Genomic DNA, 19,013 nt, shown 5'->3' with positions numbered 1-19,013 from the left:
GTTGCTTTGTGGAGCACCAGAGCCATCCACCACACCAGCATGAGTTTGTCTGAGCAATACACCAGACAGTGGGTTTTTAAATCACTTACTCTGAAACTGGAAGCTTTGTTGATGTTAATAATGAATGAAAACAAAAGACACAAGAACCAATACATGTGTTTACGATTAAATGCTGTGTTTTTTTTTTTGTTTGTTTGTTTTTTTGGTGGTTACTGCTGTCAACTTAGAACAAAAAGCTTTCATATTCAAACATTAAGAGGGCTTTGTGTTGGGCTTTAGTTAGTTAGAGTTAGAGTTAGAAGTTAGAAGTACTTTATTCATCCCAACCGGGAAATTACTGTGCAGTTGCAGCATACACATACACACAGATCAAATTACAATATAAAAAAATAAAATAAAAAGATAAATGCATAAAATATAAAATGTAAGATGTAAGATTCTGTACAGTATGAACAGTGAAAATTAATAATCTGTACTTTGCATGTGTGGTCATTTTATATTGACTTTAGGTTGGACTGTGCACATGGTTCTGTGTATCCCTACCATCATCAAACCACTAACTGGCTCTCTATCACCTTAAGATGGGTAAAAAAAACTGATGAAGAAAAAGTTACAGTTCTTAACTACTTCACAGTTAAGAACTATATTGTCTTGGTCCGTCACATATCCCATTAAAATAAACACGTAGTTTTGGTTGCAATGTAATAAAATGTAAAAAAGTTCAGGAGATATGTATGCAAGCAACTGTACCTGTTAATGTTGTGGTTATTAATAATAGTCTTGTTGCAATAAGCAATAAATCATTTAATTGCATGATAAATTAAAACAAACTCAATAATTCCCATTTACATTTTTTATCGTTTTTGCCTTTTCTCTCTCTTTCCACCAAAAACTGGATGACAAAAGTCTTCAGTTTGGTGCTTTGGTCTCAACTATCACTTTTTTTGAAAGATAATTTGTTGTTTTGCTTTTTTTGTTTTAGATATTTAAAGAATTCCATTGTTAAATGTTTGCCAGAATATACAGTTTATTGATCTTTGAGAATGAGTTGTTGCATTATTTTTCCATTACCACTATATTACTTGAAAATGGTCTCAAAAGAACAATATTATTGTTTATCGTGATAACGTCTGGGACAATTTATCGTCCAGAAAAATTTGTAATCGTGACAGATCTGTTAATAAGTATACTTGGCACAACATGTGACACTCCTCTTGTCTGATACTTAAGAAAAATAGCAATTAAAAACATCTGACAGTTTTTAATTAAAATAATTTTATCCAGAAAACTGTAAGGAAAACTGGTGAAAACATTACCTCAGACTAATTTCTGTTCCTAGTGAGAGGATATCCCATGTTTACAAGTCACAAATGAAAAGAAATTACTTCTTTGTCTTTTGTATCAAACCAAATGCACACAACAGCAACTATGTAAGAATTTTTCTTTGTGTTGCATGTGCAGAAGCTGTACAGTTGTGGACGCTGTCAGTTTGTCGTGATGTTTGCATAGCTTGGGATTACAAAAACCAAAGACAGATACATTAAGGAAGCAAAAAAAAAAAAAACCTAACTTAAAAAAGTCGATCTAATATTTAGTTAATTTTGATGCTTTCTATTTGGAGATTTAGTTATTGTTCTAGGCCACATACTTAGCTCACATTCAGACAGATACATAGAGTGATGCCATAACCAGAAATAACCTGGCTGTTATTAATACTTAGCTTCTATTAGATCATCGGCCACATTTAAGACAGCCACACACACCTCTCGCTGCATGTCGACCTCTTACTTTGTGTGCGTGACTATTCGAACCATCCATTTTAGTGACCAGGCTTTTTTTTGTTGTTGTTGTTCTTGTGGTGTGTCAGTCTAGCCCTTAGATTGGCAGCTACATCGTCTGTGTGTAAATGTGTGTGGTCTGGGAAAGAATAGAATTGCATAACTGGATTACAGTGCATGTTGAGAAACTGCCGGAGCTAGGTCTTCCCACCGGCTGTAAGTACCCATAGAGGAAATCCCTCTGGCATTAGTGAAGGGTTTGCCAATGTAGGCAACAACGTGGAGTAGGTAAATTCCTCAAGATCTCTTTGATACGTTCTTTCAATATGACTAAAAGTTGATTTAACTTAGAGATCAATCTAATATAAGATTAAATCATTTAAGTTAAACAAAAATTGTCCAGATTAACATAATCCAGCAAGTTGAAAATACTTGCATGGTGTGCATTCATGCAAAAGAGAATCATCCTTTCATTCTTCATCGCATGGTGTAGTATTTCCTTTATACACCATGCTATTTTTTTAAAAATAGCATAATTAGGTGCCAGTTTGTGCCAACATACAACCAAAGCAACATAGTGAAGAAAATGTGTACTATTTGAATTAACGCATTAAAAATAAGATTACACGTGATAAACAATCTTCACATAGGGAATCGAACCCCGGACAACCTTTGCAACATGATGCATGAACCCTACCAGCCGAGCCACCTAGCACTCCATTGACAATTTAACTGAATGGGATGCAGAATGTGTGCTGGCTTTTGTGTCGTCTCCTGTCTTCCTCTCCGTCTCCTCCATCATCCTTCCATCCAGACTCATTTTTTAATCAAGCCGACCAGAAATAAACTCGAGAAAATCCCACCAGTTCCCTTTAAAAGACCCTCTTGGTGTAACTTCCAAAATAAAGCGTTTCCTCCCACCAGGAAGCGCTTTATTTTGACACGCCACGGCTGCTGACTGTGTTGGTGCCCCGCTGTTTCTGCCCTGTGTCCTGCGTGGATTTACATACCCTGATTTCCGTGGGACTGGGAAGCGAAAGAGGAGGGTGGTGCGCCTTTCAGGAACTGAGGCGAGCAGCCGCAAACAGTCTTAACTAACTTCACAGATTAACAGCTTGTAGCCCCGCCGCTGCCTCCGCTGGGATAACGTTAACTTTTCTCCGCTTCCTCTGACCCTCCCAGCTTCCCTCTTTGAGCTTGTATTACTGTTGTTTGTTTGTCTCTGTCGGAGAAGACGGGAAGCGGCTCGAGTTGAACCCGGTTTGAAGGGCTGTGGCCATGGCCGGGGGAGGAGGCGGAGGGGTTTCTCCGCTGGGGCCCGCTCCGCCGATGTGGTACCACCGGGACCTTAGCCGCGCGGCGGCCGAGGAGCTGTTGGCTCGAGCGGGGAGAGACGGCAGCTTTCTGGTGCGGGACAGCGAGAGTGTCAACGGTGCTTACGCTTTGTGTGTGCTGTGAGTAACTTCTTTTTGCTTTCTTTATCTTTGTTTTAGCTTAAGCCGTGTTGGGAGCCCTCAGCCAGATCACATATGCTCCCAGAGAGTCCAGTTTTTTTTTTTTTCTTTTTAAAAAAACACTCCTCAGTCTGTTATTACTCTGCAGAGTTCGGCTTGTATAAGTTATAAATAAACCCGCTCTGCTGCAGAAAATGTGATGAAATTGTAGGTGAAGCCTGTGTTTACTTTCTCCTTGAAGGGAAATGAGTGGGAGAGAGGCACAGCCTGTCTGGCCAGCAGTGAAACTCCAGCATGGCCCAAACCTCTGGGCTGTCCCCCTCTGTCTCTGTGTGATGTGGTTCCCTGCAGCGCTCTTTTTATTTTTACAGGATCCTTTGCAGCAGGCGGCCTCGGGCTCTGGAGATGATTGTAGATAGGAAGGAAAGGGTGGCACGCTTTCATGAATTACTGCAGTCTCTTGGTTTCCCGTCTAGTAAGATTTAACATGCATAGGCATTAAGTTTTGGGATTTATTTGAGCTCAATGAGCTAGCTGTCTTATTCAGTCCACAGATTCCACTTTTCATTATTAAAGGCAAGCTCCACCAAGTTGTTTCCGGTCATATCTGGTAGAAATTCACACATCAGTCGGTTAGAGATCGGAATCAGATCTCATTGATCATCTCTGATCAATGAAAAGAAAACAGCTTTTCCTTAAAACAATCTTAAGGAAAGGCACTATAATACTCTCAAGTGGGCCTGTCAGATAACAAATTTTGCTGAGCGATTAATTGTCTAAAAAATTATTGCGATAAACGATAATATTGTTTCAAGACCTTTTGACACTGATCTAATGGAAATGACTAATAATGCACGCTATTTCCTGCCATAGAGAGATACACTTTATTTTCAAAAGAACACATAACACTGGAACTGATGAACTAAAACAAAACAACCAAAAACAAAAATAAAATGGATTCTCAGTCTCCATTAACAAAAAACGTACTTGAATAAAAAGCCAAAGTGGAAATAAATACTGCATTCAACCAAAGGAGTGCAGATTATGAAGTCTGTATGTGCCCTTCAGTAATCACTAGATTTAAATAGAGAAGACGGGCACATATGTCTACCTAATGCAGTAGTTCATACTACACAGTTTTTTGCCCCTATTTTCCCCTTAAGATAATCTTAGATCGTTGGTCGATCTAAGATTGTCCCTGGTGATTTCGTAACCGATCATCCTGCAGTGTGTGGTGAGTTACGGTATATCGTGGCCGCTCCGATCTAAATCAGGGGTTTTCCCCGACCGGGAGCTTAACTCTGGATGTGACAGATAGCCAATCAGAAAGCGCGGATTCTCCTCCCGCTTTCTGTGGGGAAATTACGGAGGGGAAACCCAAACAGCTGACACGGCGCAACCCGAAGTCCAGCGGACATCGGAGATGATATGTGGAAACAACATTAATATTTATTTAACATTTCGTGCAAAGAATATAGAAATGACAAGGGGAGGAGTTGGAGCCAAATTGCTACCCAGTTGATAAACCCAGTACGTTTTCAGCTGTTCTTCGTTAACGTGACATAAGTAGGTTATAATGATTTTCATTCAGTCAGGACTTTACGCTGACTCTAGCCACATGCATCACAGGTAGATTCTAATAAAGCATTGATTAATGCCTGATATTAAAATTAGTTAACTGGACTTGTAGCCATTATTTTGGGCTACAAGTCCAAAATAATGGCTGTGTGGCTGGACACCACACAGCACGATCGAACCGTTATACCTAGGATTTCTGTCGGCTAATGTGTGGTGTCAGGTTTTGAAAATGGGCCGACAACTCGTTTCATGTGCACTGGACATTACACTAAGGAAATAGGAACGGAAGGTAAGTGAGAACACCGGAGTTGAGCCTTTTTTCATTCAGTGTCATCAAGAGAAAGAAAAAACAAAAGGCAGGAAGAGACATAAAGCCGATAATTAAAATGAGGTTGATAGGTTTAATTTATCGTGTGATTAATTGATTTATCGTTTATCGTGACAGGCCTACATGTGAGGATACTGTTTGAAAAGCAAGATAAGTAAAAACTACAGAGTTTTACTGCTCTTTGTAGTTATAATTTAAGTCAGATGCTAAAGAGTTACACATAGCCTTATGTCATATTAAGATACCAGACTGTGAAGGGATGGAACATATTGACAGTCCATCCCAAATGAGCATTTGTGATACTTCATGTTGTTATGCCACTCTGTCCATTGTAGTTCTGAGCTTTTCAGCATTCAGCAGTTTTCAATTCTTTTTTGAATATCCAAAACTAGCTTTAATTTTGCAGTAGTAATCTTTTTGCTAACTTCCTATTTAATTAAAATAAAGTTGCTAAGTTAGATAGTCTGACATAACAACTGAAGTCAGTTGTACTTGAGTTGCTACGCACTTCAGTTCTCAGACCTGAAATAGATCGGGTCTGAGAATTGATGTACTTCAATGCAGAGTGGATTGTGAAATGACAAAACGTCTGTTAAGTTGGATTTTGGTGCCCTGCTTATTCAAGAAAGTGATGAATTTTTTTTTTTTACTTTCATTCGAAAAAAGAAAGTCACTCAGGCAGGAATACTTGATGAGCAGATGAATCTTAAAACTGGCTATCTTGTTAACTGCAGAAAATAACCCAGCTGGGGTAAATAAAGTGTAGGAAGGCAATGGTTAAATTCTGGAGTCTAATATGACGCTGTGTACGAACACAAAGTTTTAAAAAAATGCATAAAAGCAGGAAACACAAAGCCATGTGACTCAGTGTTCTGACATTGGCTTGACCTACATCCCCTATCAGACAGTTTACACCATGCTCTGTGGGCTGTTGCGTGTTTAGACACCAGCAGGGCATCGTTTTGTGCTGTACTTTCATGGATCTACGCAAACACATCGGCAGGGCTTTTCATTTGTCTAATGGGGCCGAAAGTGTTTGCTACAAGAAATGTTGTAAAGATATGTTTCTAAAAGTACATTTTCAAATGTTTTAGTCATAAATTCAGTTTTTTAAATGATCAGAGTTTTTTTAATTTTAGATTAGATGTACGTAGGATAAAGCAAACTGATAAATATCATTATCTGATTCCGCAAAGCACAATTTTTCTTTCACACGAATCTCTTGTGTTATAAAAAAAGGATGGTTGCTTTTGATCACTTTCATTTCTCTTGTAGATCATTAAACACTGAAAAGAAAAAAAATAATTTCCTGGAAGGATGTGGTGCATCTTTTTTTTTTTCACCAGCAGCATTCCTGACATATATCATTTGTTCCTAGATGTCTTCCTTCCTCTCTCTTACTGTCTACTTTTACTTTTTATATCAGTAACGAATGAACCTGACAGGCAGTCTGACTGCTGCTCATAGAGGAATATAAGCATCTCTTTATGATCTTCTTCACCTTAATTATTTACCGTCTATTGTAAAGAAAAGATATTGGCTAAGTAAAATACAGAATCCCCACCTTCTGCTTGTCAGTTGTTTGAAATAAGTCACAGAGGAGCATTATTGCGCTGCCCAATTTACTTACATAAAAGTATTGACGCTCCTGGATGTTTTCACCATTTTTATTGCTTTTACAAATTAGTCACGATCCAAACCATTTGGCTCTTTTCACTACAAACAAAATTACAAAAAAAAAAACTTTTTAATGCCAAAGTGAAAACTGATTACTACAAAAAAAGAAAATATGTTACAAAATAAGTGATCACTTTAATAGAGGTTTAGGTGCTAGTTGTTTGACTGTATCTCAAGCGATTGTAAATATTTAAAACTTGATTCTTTGTACTTATGACTTGCTTGTTTGTAGTTGCATAGAATATTACATTATTATTTTCATGAAATGAGACTATATCATTTGCCTTCTACTTAACAAATATGCATTACTTTATGTTAATCTATAACATAAAATTCTGATGAAATACTGACATGTTTGTTTTAACTGTAGCATATCAAAATGTGGAAAAGTTAATAGTATAGCAATATTGTTGCAAGGCACTGCTTTCGTGAAGATCAAATGTAGTGGTTGTATAATTCATAATTCATTCTCCGCTAAGGTTAATCAGGTTTTAATTATATTTTGTTCTTTGTAATTTAATTTTTTATCATAGGACATTAATGCAAGTGAAAGCAAAAGTAGAATAAAATTTCTTTACCTTAGGCCACTTCCTGTTGATAATTCAATGATACGAGTGATAAATGTCTTGATGATAATGATTTTATGTAGCTATTCATAAACACACGATATTTTAGATATTTTAAGAGCTAAATAGAAGCAAGTGTTGTGCAGGTGACTGAAAAGACTATAGAGCTAAATCCAATTAGAAATATTGCTTCTAAAATTGAATAGAAGCCACTAGAAAAAAATCTAATGTGGAATATGTAGCATCTTCATATTCTGCTACAGGCTGTGCATACCACTGTCGTGTTATTCAGGAAACAATCAGCTACGTGAAAATGTTTAAATGTCATTTAAATAAATGATTACTGAAGCACTTCTGCACAGTTCTGAGGCAAAATGGAAAATATGACCGTATCAGACCCCTGGTTTCTCACCTTTTAATTGCTTTTGTCGCTATAAGAGAAAGGAAAGAACCTTTTCATCACCAGTAGGTGTGAAAAACCTCCAAGTACGTCACCGAGCTACATGCTGTGGCATCTGGACTGATTTTTACTCATGCTGAAAATTCCTCATACCCTCCTCACGTCACTCTGACCCTCTGAAATGCTTCAAAGATCACATGCTTCTTATTTTAATTGATTGTAACAAAAGAGAGGTCAAAGTGACACATTAGCACACGAGGGAAAGGAAGTGGCGTTGAGCATCAGAAGGGATGCAGTAAATATCAGCCCTCACAGATACACAGCAGCTATGCTGACTTGGTCTCTTCACACATACTGCTAACGCAGATCGTTCTTTCACTGCCAGAACGGTTGGAAAACCACAACTAATTTGTGCTTTGCAATGTTTTCTTTTTCGATAACAAGAAAATATTTTTATGAAGCTGATTGTTTCTTGAATGATACACAGTGGTCTGCATTGCCTGTAACAGGATATTAAGTTACATTAAAGTCCCATGTCCCTGCATTTTTTTCAGTTCTTATTATTTGTGCTTTTTCTCTTATTGTGCTTGTTATCTTTAATATTGTTATTTCTTTGGGTCTGAAATAGTTTTGAACCATCAACTTCTCAGTCAACTGCACGTTATCTGTTTCGTTTAGCCACAGAAACTACTTTCACTTTTGCTAATGTCCTGGGGGAAAAAAGAAGTCGTATTTGAATTACAATAATTTTTATGATGAAAAAAGGACGACAATAAGAAGATTCCAAAGAAGCAAAAGTTTGATATGTAGAGCACTAAACACACAAAAAAGTTTATATTACTATTCAGTTTCTGTCTTCTTTCTTTGTCTACCAAAGTAAACTGACTGGCTGACTCAACGACAACTTTTTATTTTCACGTTTACTGTTCTTGCAACTTGAACCTTTCAGGTTTTTTCATGACACATCCGCAAATTGAAATTGATCTAACTGGAATTAATGAGATATTCCACCATAAAGTAACTTGTTATTGTAGACTTGAATGAAAAGGTGCCATGTTTTTGCTTTGTTTGTTTTCTCATTTACATTTTGTCTACAAGTGGTAATCTGAAAGGCCTGGCATACATTTGTTCGCCATTTGGTCCACTTGCCAACTAAAAGTAATGGTGTCAGTAGTAGAATCTCCCATCTGAGCTGTGGGTCTTTGTATCTCCTTAAGAGTTAACACAACCATGCTTTTTGTCTTGGTGGGTTTGTATTTGTGCCCAAATCGTTGATGGATTGCACAAGGATTAGTGAGTTGCTGAAAGCTTAAGATATTTATTTATATACTTCACTTTATCTTTAGCTTGAAGTCATGCTGATCTGCCTCGTTTTCATACTGTTGTTTGTTCACTCATGCTCTGTTTGTGAAGAATATGACACGGTATCATGAAGCATTGCCAATGTTCTATTTACTAATTAATTGACTCCTGAAGTTAATTGGATACACTGGATTATATTTAGGGTATCAGAGTAGAGATGGTTGAATACAGATGCGCAATTCCACGCTTTCAACTTTTGATTTTTAAAAATATGCAGAAAACTAAATTTAATTTACCTTCTAGGTTCTATTTTTAAGAAAAAAAAGCTAAACTTTGTGTACTTAGTCAATAAAAAGTAAAAAGTTAATTCTCAGTTAAGCTAACAGCTGAAACAACCATGAAGAAAGTTGCTAAAGACAGTATTCAGCTGTCCCTACATTATTATCTGACTTGATTATTTTACTTTTATAACATATTTAAAGCACAGTGGCAGTCTAAATTTGAAATAGAATAAGCGTTTTTGTTAAATGATAGCAGAGCAGTAGCTGCATCAGCAGGAAGTAAGAGCATTTGTGTGGTTAACATGTGGTTAAATACTTCATAACCTTTTACTTGTATGACAACCAAAACAGAAAAAAGAGAAAAAGAAAGAGAGAAAAAAAAGCGAAAGCGTCATTGGTTGAATCAAAGTAATCCGATGGGACTTCAGTTCCCTAGAACTGGTGGTGCATAAAGACTGCTCTCGCAGCCAACCACAGAGTTTTTTATAGCTGACAGAAACCGCTCTGTAGTGAGGAAACAAAACTAACAGACTGACAAGCAGCTTATCACTTTACTTTCTGTATTTGCCTAAAACTGCTGTAGCCCTGAGCTTGGAGGTAGTGGATCCAGATGGGGGTTGGGTTACCCAGATTATTGCCATCACTATTGATTACCCAGTTTAATCACTGAAACTCGATTATAGCCACAAACCTCAGTGATCGTACTGTGAAGCAGGGTTGAACTTTTTAAAACAAAGACAAAATAATACAGTCAACATTTTAAACAGTCTTTAAAATTGTGTATTAGCACTATGTGGTTAACAGTATTAAAATGTTTGTATGTAGAGCGTAGAGTTGTTTACCATAACATTTAAGATTGTCAAAAGGCTGCCAACACTTCAAATCCAACATGCTCCCAGAGAGACGATAAATGCAGTGAACCCTCGTTTTTCGCCGGGTTGCGTTCTGAAAAGAACCCGTGATGGGCGAAATTATTTTTTACACTTATTATACAGCATGATTAAATACTCATAGAAACCTAAGAGCAAAATCTGTTCTCAGGCCCAAGCATTTTTTTAACAAATAGAACGCTTTCTTACAAATAACTGCAGTAAAATAATCATTTTAATTATCAATACAAAGTACAGTAGGACAAATTGTGACTCGCGTATTTTACTGTGCCTCTGACTGTGACACTGCGGCCTGACTCTGCTCTGTAATGTCTTTTTCTTCTGAAGCCTGTGGTGCAGGTGTGTTTTTGTCGCTCTTTCTTCTTCTGGGCAAAAATGCTTGCCAAAATTTGTCAACCTGTATTGCGTATATTTAACGTTACTGGCACACAGGTAGAGAAGAAGCACGGAGATTGTTTAGCCAATCAGGACGCAGAACACAATGCACTGTAAAAAAAAAAAACTGCACAAAAAATCCGCGAAGCAGCAAGGCCATGAAAGTTGAACCGCATTATAGCGAGGGTTCACTTGTACTGAAATAGGTAAGACACAGCAAGATTTCTCAAATCAACATATAGGCTTCTTGTTATCACATGAAAGTCTTGCTCTCTCTCTCACTCTCTTGCACCTTGAATTGAACATAAACATCTGAGAGACTATATCTCCTAACTGCCACTTAAACAGCTACTTCTTCCCTTTCTAACAACATCCACAGTGTAGAGTGTTGTCCTTATGGGGTGCTGTGGTGGTGCAGGGGCCGAGCACAATCCATGTATTGAGGCCTTGGTCCTCATGGCGGTGGTCGCAGGTTCGATTCCCAGCCTGGTGACATTTGCCACATGTCTTCCCCCTCTCTCATTACCCTCCTTCCTATCAAACTACTTTCAAATAAAGGCCACTAGAGCCAACAAAACCTTTAAAAGAAAAAAGAGTGTTGTCCTTATTGCAGTCTGTGTGTGGTGCATGCGCCGGTTCTGGCTTTCCAAATTGGAAAGATAATCAACTATACCTGTCAGAGGGTGGCACATGGACTCTCAAATTTATTTCATTGACTTGAGCAATAGAAGGACAAAACAACCAAAGTCGCATGCCCCAGCTCGTTCTCTGCCATACAAATCTAGTCCAATTTTAATTAAATGCGGCTCTGAACTCTGCTAAAAGCTCATTTTCAGCACAAAATTATTTTTGTTAAACTTGTGACTTCCCTATTTATGGGCTTTGGAGATGCCAACAGTGTATGAAGAGTTTTTATCCTGGCATGGTGCTGACTCTGAGGCCTTTGCCTTTCACTTCCTCTTGCTATGCATTTAAATCTGCAAATCTTTGTGTCTATATGCATGATTGTCCAGTTAATAATCAGAGGAAACAGCATAAAGTTCCTTGAATCTGGTGCACGCATCTGTAAGCATTTTTATTTTATTATATTCCACCAACAATCCCCATGAAATCTCTTCTGCAAAATTTAAATCTCTGTCACTACAATGCGATAAAGCAAGTAAGTTTGTAAATCTATTTTTAGCTTTTAACAAGAGATATTGCAGCTAGCAGTTAAACTGCACTGCAAAGAAATGTCTGTGCCAGACACATTGGATTTTCTATTTTTACAGTCAGGGCTGCGGTTTTCAATATAACTACAGCACGTCTTAACGTGTCAGGGCTCTGTGTGTGTGTGTTTCAAACGTGGATGTTTCTGTTAAAGAATTCCTCATCATGAAGGTAAGGCCTGTCCTGTGCAGGTTTAATTCTGTTGTATTTATTGTATTGTGCAGTGATGTAGTGTTTTAACCTTGTCATTATAAGTATTTAATCACAAGATCTGCAGAACTGCGTCGATCTTAAACATTTGTAAAAATGGGTGCAGGATTATGTCGGCATCTCTTCGCTGTAACTTTGTTTCCTCTGGCATCTGCTGCTATCCTGCTGCTGTAACGTATTTAGTCATGATTCTGTGTTAGATGGTCCTAATCCAGTTAGGTTTCCGCAGCTGGGTGTTGCATAAAACTGAACAAGGAAATCCATGTGAATACTGATTTCTGTAATTGACTTGGTGACTAGATTATGTTAGTAATCAAATGTATTAATGAGTAAATATGAATAGCTGCAGTAGTCAACTTGATAAATATTTCAAACCAGCAAAATATATTAAATTTGAATTTTCTTTGAAAATGTGATATGACATACACTGACATGGCAAAGAACTGTTGTATGCAGCTTTTGGTAGGTGCAACTACTTCAGGTACCATGCACATAAACTCTGCCTTTCAATTGCATGTTTTGGTTGTTTTTGGATGGACTGCGTCTGATTTAGATCTTAATCACTCGGAGGCCAAACTCAAGGTGAGTGGTAGGGTTGATCAGGTGCTGAAGAAGCACAGTTGCCCCATCACACTACCACCAAAATTATGTTTGTTTCCTATAACACTGTTTGTCTTATGATGTTGTGACGCACACGACTTTCTGATTTTTCCAGATTTCTTTGAGGACCATTGAGGTGTTTTTATGCGAGACATGGTACCTTTGTGTTCTCTTCAAACAGAAGTGGTTCTTTAAGTCAAACACTCCCATGGATATGATTTTTGGCTAGTCTCTTATTCATTATTGCATTATGAACACTGGCTTTAACAAAGGCAGGTGAGGGTTTTAGATGTTGTTCATGGTTCATGTGTGACTTCCTAGATGAGTCATTGTTGCCCTTTTGGGGTAATTTTGGTAAGCCGGCCACTCCTGAGTTGGCTTGCCATTGTAACTCCTTTCAGACTTATAAATGTCAATGATTTGCTTGAGATTGGAGCATGATGTGTTGTTTCAGAGATTTCATAACCTACGTCTAGTTGTTTAAGAGATTAATAGTAATCAAGTGTGTGTGTGTGTGTCGGTGTAAAAGTTGTGAACTTTGCTTCATAAAAATGTGTTTAATCAAAGTTAATTGCAGAATTAAAAGTGGGGGACAACCACTTATTTCACACAGGGCTTTGTTGTTTTTCCCTTAATAAATGAAATTCTCATTAGAAGACTGCTCAGGTTTTTAGTATTATTTTTATTTTGCAACATATTTGGTGAACTAAGACAATAAAATAATAAAAAAAAAAAAATCTGTGTGGAACAAATTCTTTTTTACTGCGCTGTGCAGTCATGATGGTGAAGATGGGGGAGCCCTCTGTGTGTATGAGCAGGGCAGAAAAGGGTGAGCACCAGAGGGAACCGGTAGGACAATTACAGCCAATGACACAAAACCTATTGTTGACAGGAACCGCGCACAGTAAACTCGCACAGCGAAGTGTCCAACCCATAATAAACCCTGCTCTCTTGCCCCGTCTCCCTCCCCGTGTTAACTCTGCAGCTACAGAAACAATAGCACTTACTCCACCGAGCTGCGGAGGATCTCGTCCACTGCCAGCAGGAAAGCACACACAAACCCCGCTGTATACAGCTGTAACAGCAGAGCTTGGATTCACTGCCAGGGGACCTCCAGCGCATTGTGCTGTTGAATGTAGTGCCAACATTTATCTTGTTTACAGTGTTGCTCTGAGCTCATACATGGAAGTGCTGTAGGCAGCGGGCTGACAAAAAGCTGCCGTGTATAAAAATCAGTTCAACAAAGGAACTTCTGGTCCAAGTTCCACATTATGTCCCTCTGACCTCAGTTTAAAGTTGCACTATATCCACTGCATGCACTGCAGTGCACCCTTTGCAATAACTACAGTCTAACAAGAAAGTGTAGCAGTGGTCGGTAAGGGAACGGTCTGAAAATGGAAGAGAATATTCTCTGCTAATTTGAAGATGTTAAGTGTTTCTGTTTTTATTCTCAGAATTTGGGTAAAGTTAAAAGTGTTTTGGATTTGTGTTTTTGCATTTAGCCATTTGTATATCTGTCACTGTTACTTGGACATGAAAGAGTTCTTTGTATGCACAATGGATCGTAAAAATCAAGAAAACCTATAATACTTGGGTTTAAAGCCCTCTGAGTCACAAATTGCATCAGTTGACTTCTATTATCCGACACTTCCTGGTTTCGTTTAAGGTCTGACCTGCTGATAAATTTTTTGACGAATCCCTTTTAGTATGTAGAAACTGAACACGTACAAAGCTTATCTCTTCTTGTGGTTTTGTTGAGAGACCGTTTATTGACCATAAAATAACAAAAATGTGCCCTGTTTTTTCTCAAAACCCTGTACAGATCTCAAAACTGTACCCTGTACAGTTTTGAGATCTAACACAAGATGAGGGTTTTTCAACATTGGCCACATTTTAAAATAACTGCGACATTTGGGCCATTTTTAATTTACTGGGTGATTGATAACCGACTTCATGCTCGATGTATTCCTTTGACCTTCCTCAGTTGAAACCATCACATGTTTCTGTCAAATGAAAAAAAGTGGTGAAACATCTCAGGTGTCAGAAGTGAATAAATTCTCTTTATTTCCCCCTTGTTTACTCAGTTAGGGTAAATAGGAACAATGTTGACTTGCTTATGAAAGCTTTGCACAAGCATTTTTGCATAGGATGCCATGCTGAGGCCCGAAATTGTGAGAACACACAAGCATATTTGCACCAACCGACAACGACCACAGTGTTTGCTTGGCAAATTGGACATGTAATGTGACCGGTCGACTGAGCAGACCCGAGCTGCAGACATGTAAATCATTACTCTCCAGCTCGAGGCTGCGGGCACGTTGTACTATCAGAGCATTGATCCGTGATTGGTTGAAAACATAAAAAGAGATCAGACCTGTTTTTTTTTTTTTTGTTTGTTTTTTTTAGTCAGAAACACTGTGATTGAAAACATTTTAACTCATTTTTTAATACATTTTTAAACATTTCCTCATTCTGTCTCTTTAACGGTTCAGTGAATAAACACTGGGGTTCTGTTTTACTGTATCATGCTACAGTAAGGATAAAGCAGGCAGTCATAACTGTGATAGACAGCAGCAGGTTGAAGCTGAACACCCCCCCCCCCACACACACACACACACACACACAATCCTGTCGTCTGAGTTTACGTTTTCCTTGACCGAATCAAAATAAATATCTCCTTGCTTGATTTCTTCCTATTTCTGCTTGTCCCTTCATCGCTCTGTCTGCGGTGTGTTTAATTGTCTGTCTGTCCCTGCAGGTTTCAGAAGCACGTCCACACCTACAGAATCCTCCCAGACGATGAGGGCTTTCTGGCCGTGCAGGTACAGAGATGACGCACAGGCCTCTTTGTGGTGCTTTGGCAACAGCTGGCAGGCAGATAGATGCTTGTGTTGGCTCTGAGCTCTCTTACACAAATATATACATGTGCGGACACACACACACAGACAGCAGGCGCTTTGTGCCTTCTGGCCAACAGCTGTGAACTCTCCCTCCACTTACAGACGGACATGCACACGACGGCATGGTGCTTCAAAACCATGACAGATTTCTTTCTTTTCCCCTGATTTCTAGTGTTTTTTTTTTTTTTTAAGCCCTGGTTTTAGAGAAAATTTCTCCTTGCCTCTGTAGCCTCCAGTTTGCTCCTCTCGGTGTTTATCAAAATGCCGCTTCCTGTATCGGCTTATATTTAGCTCCCTCGGCTGCGTTTGCTTACACAACATTAAATATGGAACAATAGGGGTCACCAGAGATTTGGCTGCCTGACCACCTGTAGCCAAGCGGTTTGGATGTTTTCATGGAGATAATTCCCCGAAAGGAAATGACTTGTCTGTGTTGTTCATCCTCCTCCCCTCTCTCTCCCTCTCAGACGTCGCAGGGCGTTCAGCCGAAGCGGTTTAAGACGCTGCCGGAGCTGGTGTCTCTGTACCTGCAGCCCAACCAGGGCCTGGTCACAACCCTGCTTTACGCCGTGGACAGGGAGGAGACGGCCGTCACTGATGATAGGGACTACTCAGGTAGCCCATACACTAATGACATACACAGTCACTACAGCACATACAGTTGTATTCATGTATCCTTTGCTTGTTCTCTGTTTTGTCACATTAGAGCCACAATGCTATACATTTCATTTTATACACATGTAGGAAATGGTGTCTAATTCTCCAGTTGAGGAGAAATGCTGCACGAAAAATGGTTTTCAAAATGTTTTGAAGGTTTTTGAGACACTAGTTGCCTTCATTCATTAGTAGCTAGGCATGAAGAAGGCAGAGAGAGAGAAGGATAAGACATGTACTCTCGTTTTCTTTTTTTAATTTATTGTCATAAATAAAACTGTCTTTAGCACCTTTTACAATCTGACACCCTTAAATAAAATTCAATGCCACATATCTCCTTCAAAATAGTGAGAAATTAAACACAGAAGCAGCTTACAGGGTTTTGCACATGTTACGGTGAGGATGTGGAAAATGTTCTGTGGTTAGACGAGACCAAAACTGATCTGCAAAATGCTTCTTTGGTAGAAATAAAAAAATAACCGCCTCTCTGAACACAACATTCCCAGTGATGGTGGCAGCATCATGCTGTGGGCATGGCTTTGTGCAGCAGGGACAGGGAATCTGCTTACAGTTTGTGGGCAGATGAATGCAAAGCAGTACTGGGGAATAACCTGCTATGATCTAAAAACTGGAGATTTTTCCTCTCACCAGGACAAGCTCATGGTCTGAATTAGGCTTGTTCAACTCCAGTTCTAACGGGCCGGTGTCCTGCTGGTTTTATGCCCGTTCATGCCGGAGCACAGCTGATTGGAATGGCACGTCATGGAGTTCTGCAGGAGCCTACTAATGAAACATTTGTTTGATTCAGTCGAGCTCAGTGAGGGAATTATCTTAAAACTCCTGTCCTCGAGGACTGAATCTTGAATCTTCAGCGCTCTGCATGGTCGGGCTGAACGCCGAAATCGCTTTTTATCGTGGCAGTTTTGACAATGAAAACAAGCGCAGACCAAACCTATTTAATTTTGACTTGTAATATTTTGTAAACTGCATGTCAGCTTCCTTTTTCTGTTGATCTATCACTTAAAATCCCAATAAATATTTCGGTCTGTCGTTCTGCATGTATAAAAGGTTAGGGATTATAAAAGGTGCCTGTAATTTTTTCATCAAACTAACTATATATTTCTGTAACTTTTAGATGGAGAGGATGAGAAGCCGCCCCTCCCCCCTCGCTCTGCCTCCACCTCCACTCCCCCCGGACCTGAAACGCCGACAGAAAGGTACAAAGTCTGAGCTGCGTATCGTTTGATTTTTGTCCTGCTGACATGAATGACTGACACAGCCGTGTTTCAAACAGAGGAAGCCTGTTGCTTCACACAAACACGTGGCAGAGTTTACTGGAACAGAACGTCACTCTGTGTTTTTCTTTCATCTTCTCTCTCATCTTAGCACCTCAACAAATATTTTTAGATCAAACATAATTGCTGTATCAGAGTCAATTTTTTTTTTTTTTTTTTTTTTTTTTTTTTGATGAGAGACGCGCTCTTCCCCCCGCCCTCCACTCTGCAACATGTGTCTGCCTCTGGAAGACAAACCACATCCTGCTGGAAACCACGCTCCTCACAGACGATGCAGAGCTTTGAAGAAGCGTTAGCGGTTCTGGGACAGAGCGCTTCAGACCTGCATACGTCGGCTCAGAGTTTCTGCTCAGCGTTTCTGATATTTGTCAAACAGAGTCAAGTGAGCAAGCCTAAAAATGGCTGTGAAAAGTAGCTGTGACTAGTTATGACTCATGATTTCCCCCCCCCCCCTTTATTGTAATTTCTTAAACACTGGGTTGACAAAACAAAACCTTAGAGGAAGTGGAAACAAATAATTTCTTAGCCTTGTGAAATGATAACAGTTGCTGTTTAAAGAGTATGAATCTCTGTAGTTCTTGACTAAAACATACAAAAAACAGTCAATAATTAGCCTTAAGATGCTTCTGACATCCATAAATTGGTCAAATTTGAGCTTTCTGCTCTACATGCAAAACTCAAAACTTGGTAGTGAAATGAAAGTCCAGCTTATCTTGACCACACCATCCCCAACGAGGCTTTTCTCAGCAGGGACAGGGAGCCTGGTCAGAGTCCATAGGAACATGAATGGAGTTAAATACAGGGATAACTTACAAGAGGCAGCGAAAGAGCCAAGAGCCTTGGAAATTGATTTTAAAAGATTTGACTAAGCTTGAGCTAATTTGAAAAGTCTTTGTATGTTGTTATGCAAAGCTGGTGAAGAAATACCCCCAAAAGACTTGCAGCTTAAAGTGCAGCAAAAGCTTGATCCCAACAAAATACATGAAAGTTTATTGGAATTCATGACAAAATGTATGAATGAATCTAAAAGGTAATGGATACCACTGTGTCTGCTGTAAACATTTCCAGGAATCCTCACACGAGGATTTATATCAAATAGTTGTCAATATGACAGGAAAATACAAATGTTTGCTTTTAAATCTTTTGACTCGCGCCAACCTCCTTTGCCTCGAACCCGTTTGTTTCAGCACCCTGGCAGCTAACGGCCTGAGCACCATCTCCCACGAGTACCTGAAGGGCAGCTATGCGCTGGACCTGGAGGCCGTCAAGCAGGGAGCGTCCTCACTGCCCCATCTCAACAAGACGCTTGTGGCCTCCTGCAAACGTCTCAACGGGTGAGCTGCTGCAGAGACACGTTTCCTCAGATAGATGCTCTGGTACCCATGCAGAGCCACTCTTTGTATCTCTGAATGTAATTATCCTGCACAGCTGCCAGCTTCCCCAGCTTCTCTCTTGTTTTGGCCGCAGTGGCACGTGATGCACATTGAAACATAGGCGAATAAATCACATGCTTCTT

At 39.2% G+C, this 19,013-nt stretch overlaps 1 protein-coding gene across 1 annotated transcript in view; it reads left to right on the top strand.

The window, feature by feature from the left end:
- The first annotated feature begins 2,713 nt into the window (after positions 1–2,713).
- Positions 2,714–19,013, top strand: part of inppl1a (inositol polyphosphate phosphatase-like 1a) — a 34,403-nt gene continuing 18,103 nt past the window's right edge. Inside the window, exons 1-5 of the mRNA XM_015003652.2 lie at positions 2,714–3,232; positions 15,407–15,470; positions 16,016–16,163; positions 17,338–17,419; positions 18,685–18,831. Coding sequence (XP_014859138.2) covers positions 3,057–3,232; positions 15,407–15,470; positions 16,016–16,163; positions 17,338–17,419; positions 18,685–18,831 — 617 coding nt within the window. The 5' untranslated portion in view covers positions 2,714–3,056. The remainder of the gene's footprint in view (positions 3,233–15,406; positions 15,471–16,015; positions 16,164–17,337; positions 17,420–18,684; positions 18,832–19,013) is intronic.

The sequence above is a fragment of the Poecilia mexicana genome, unplaced genomic scaffold (genome assembly GCF_051168715.1).
Source record: "Poecilia mexicana isolate PSO_F unplaced genomic scaffold, ASM5116871v1 scaffold_13, whole genome shotgun sequence".
NCBI lineage: Eukaryota > Metazoa > Chordata > Actinopteri > Cyprinodontiformes > Poeciliidae > Poecilia > Poecilia mexicana.
Note: the sequence above shows the minus strand (reverse complement) of the source record. Positions and strands in the feature narration are given on the sequence as shown.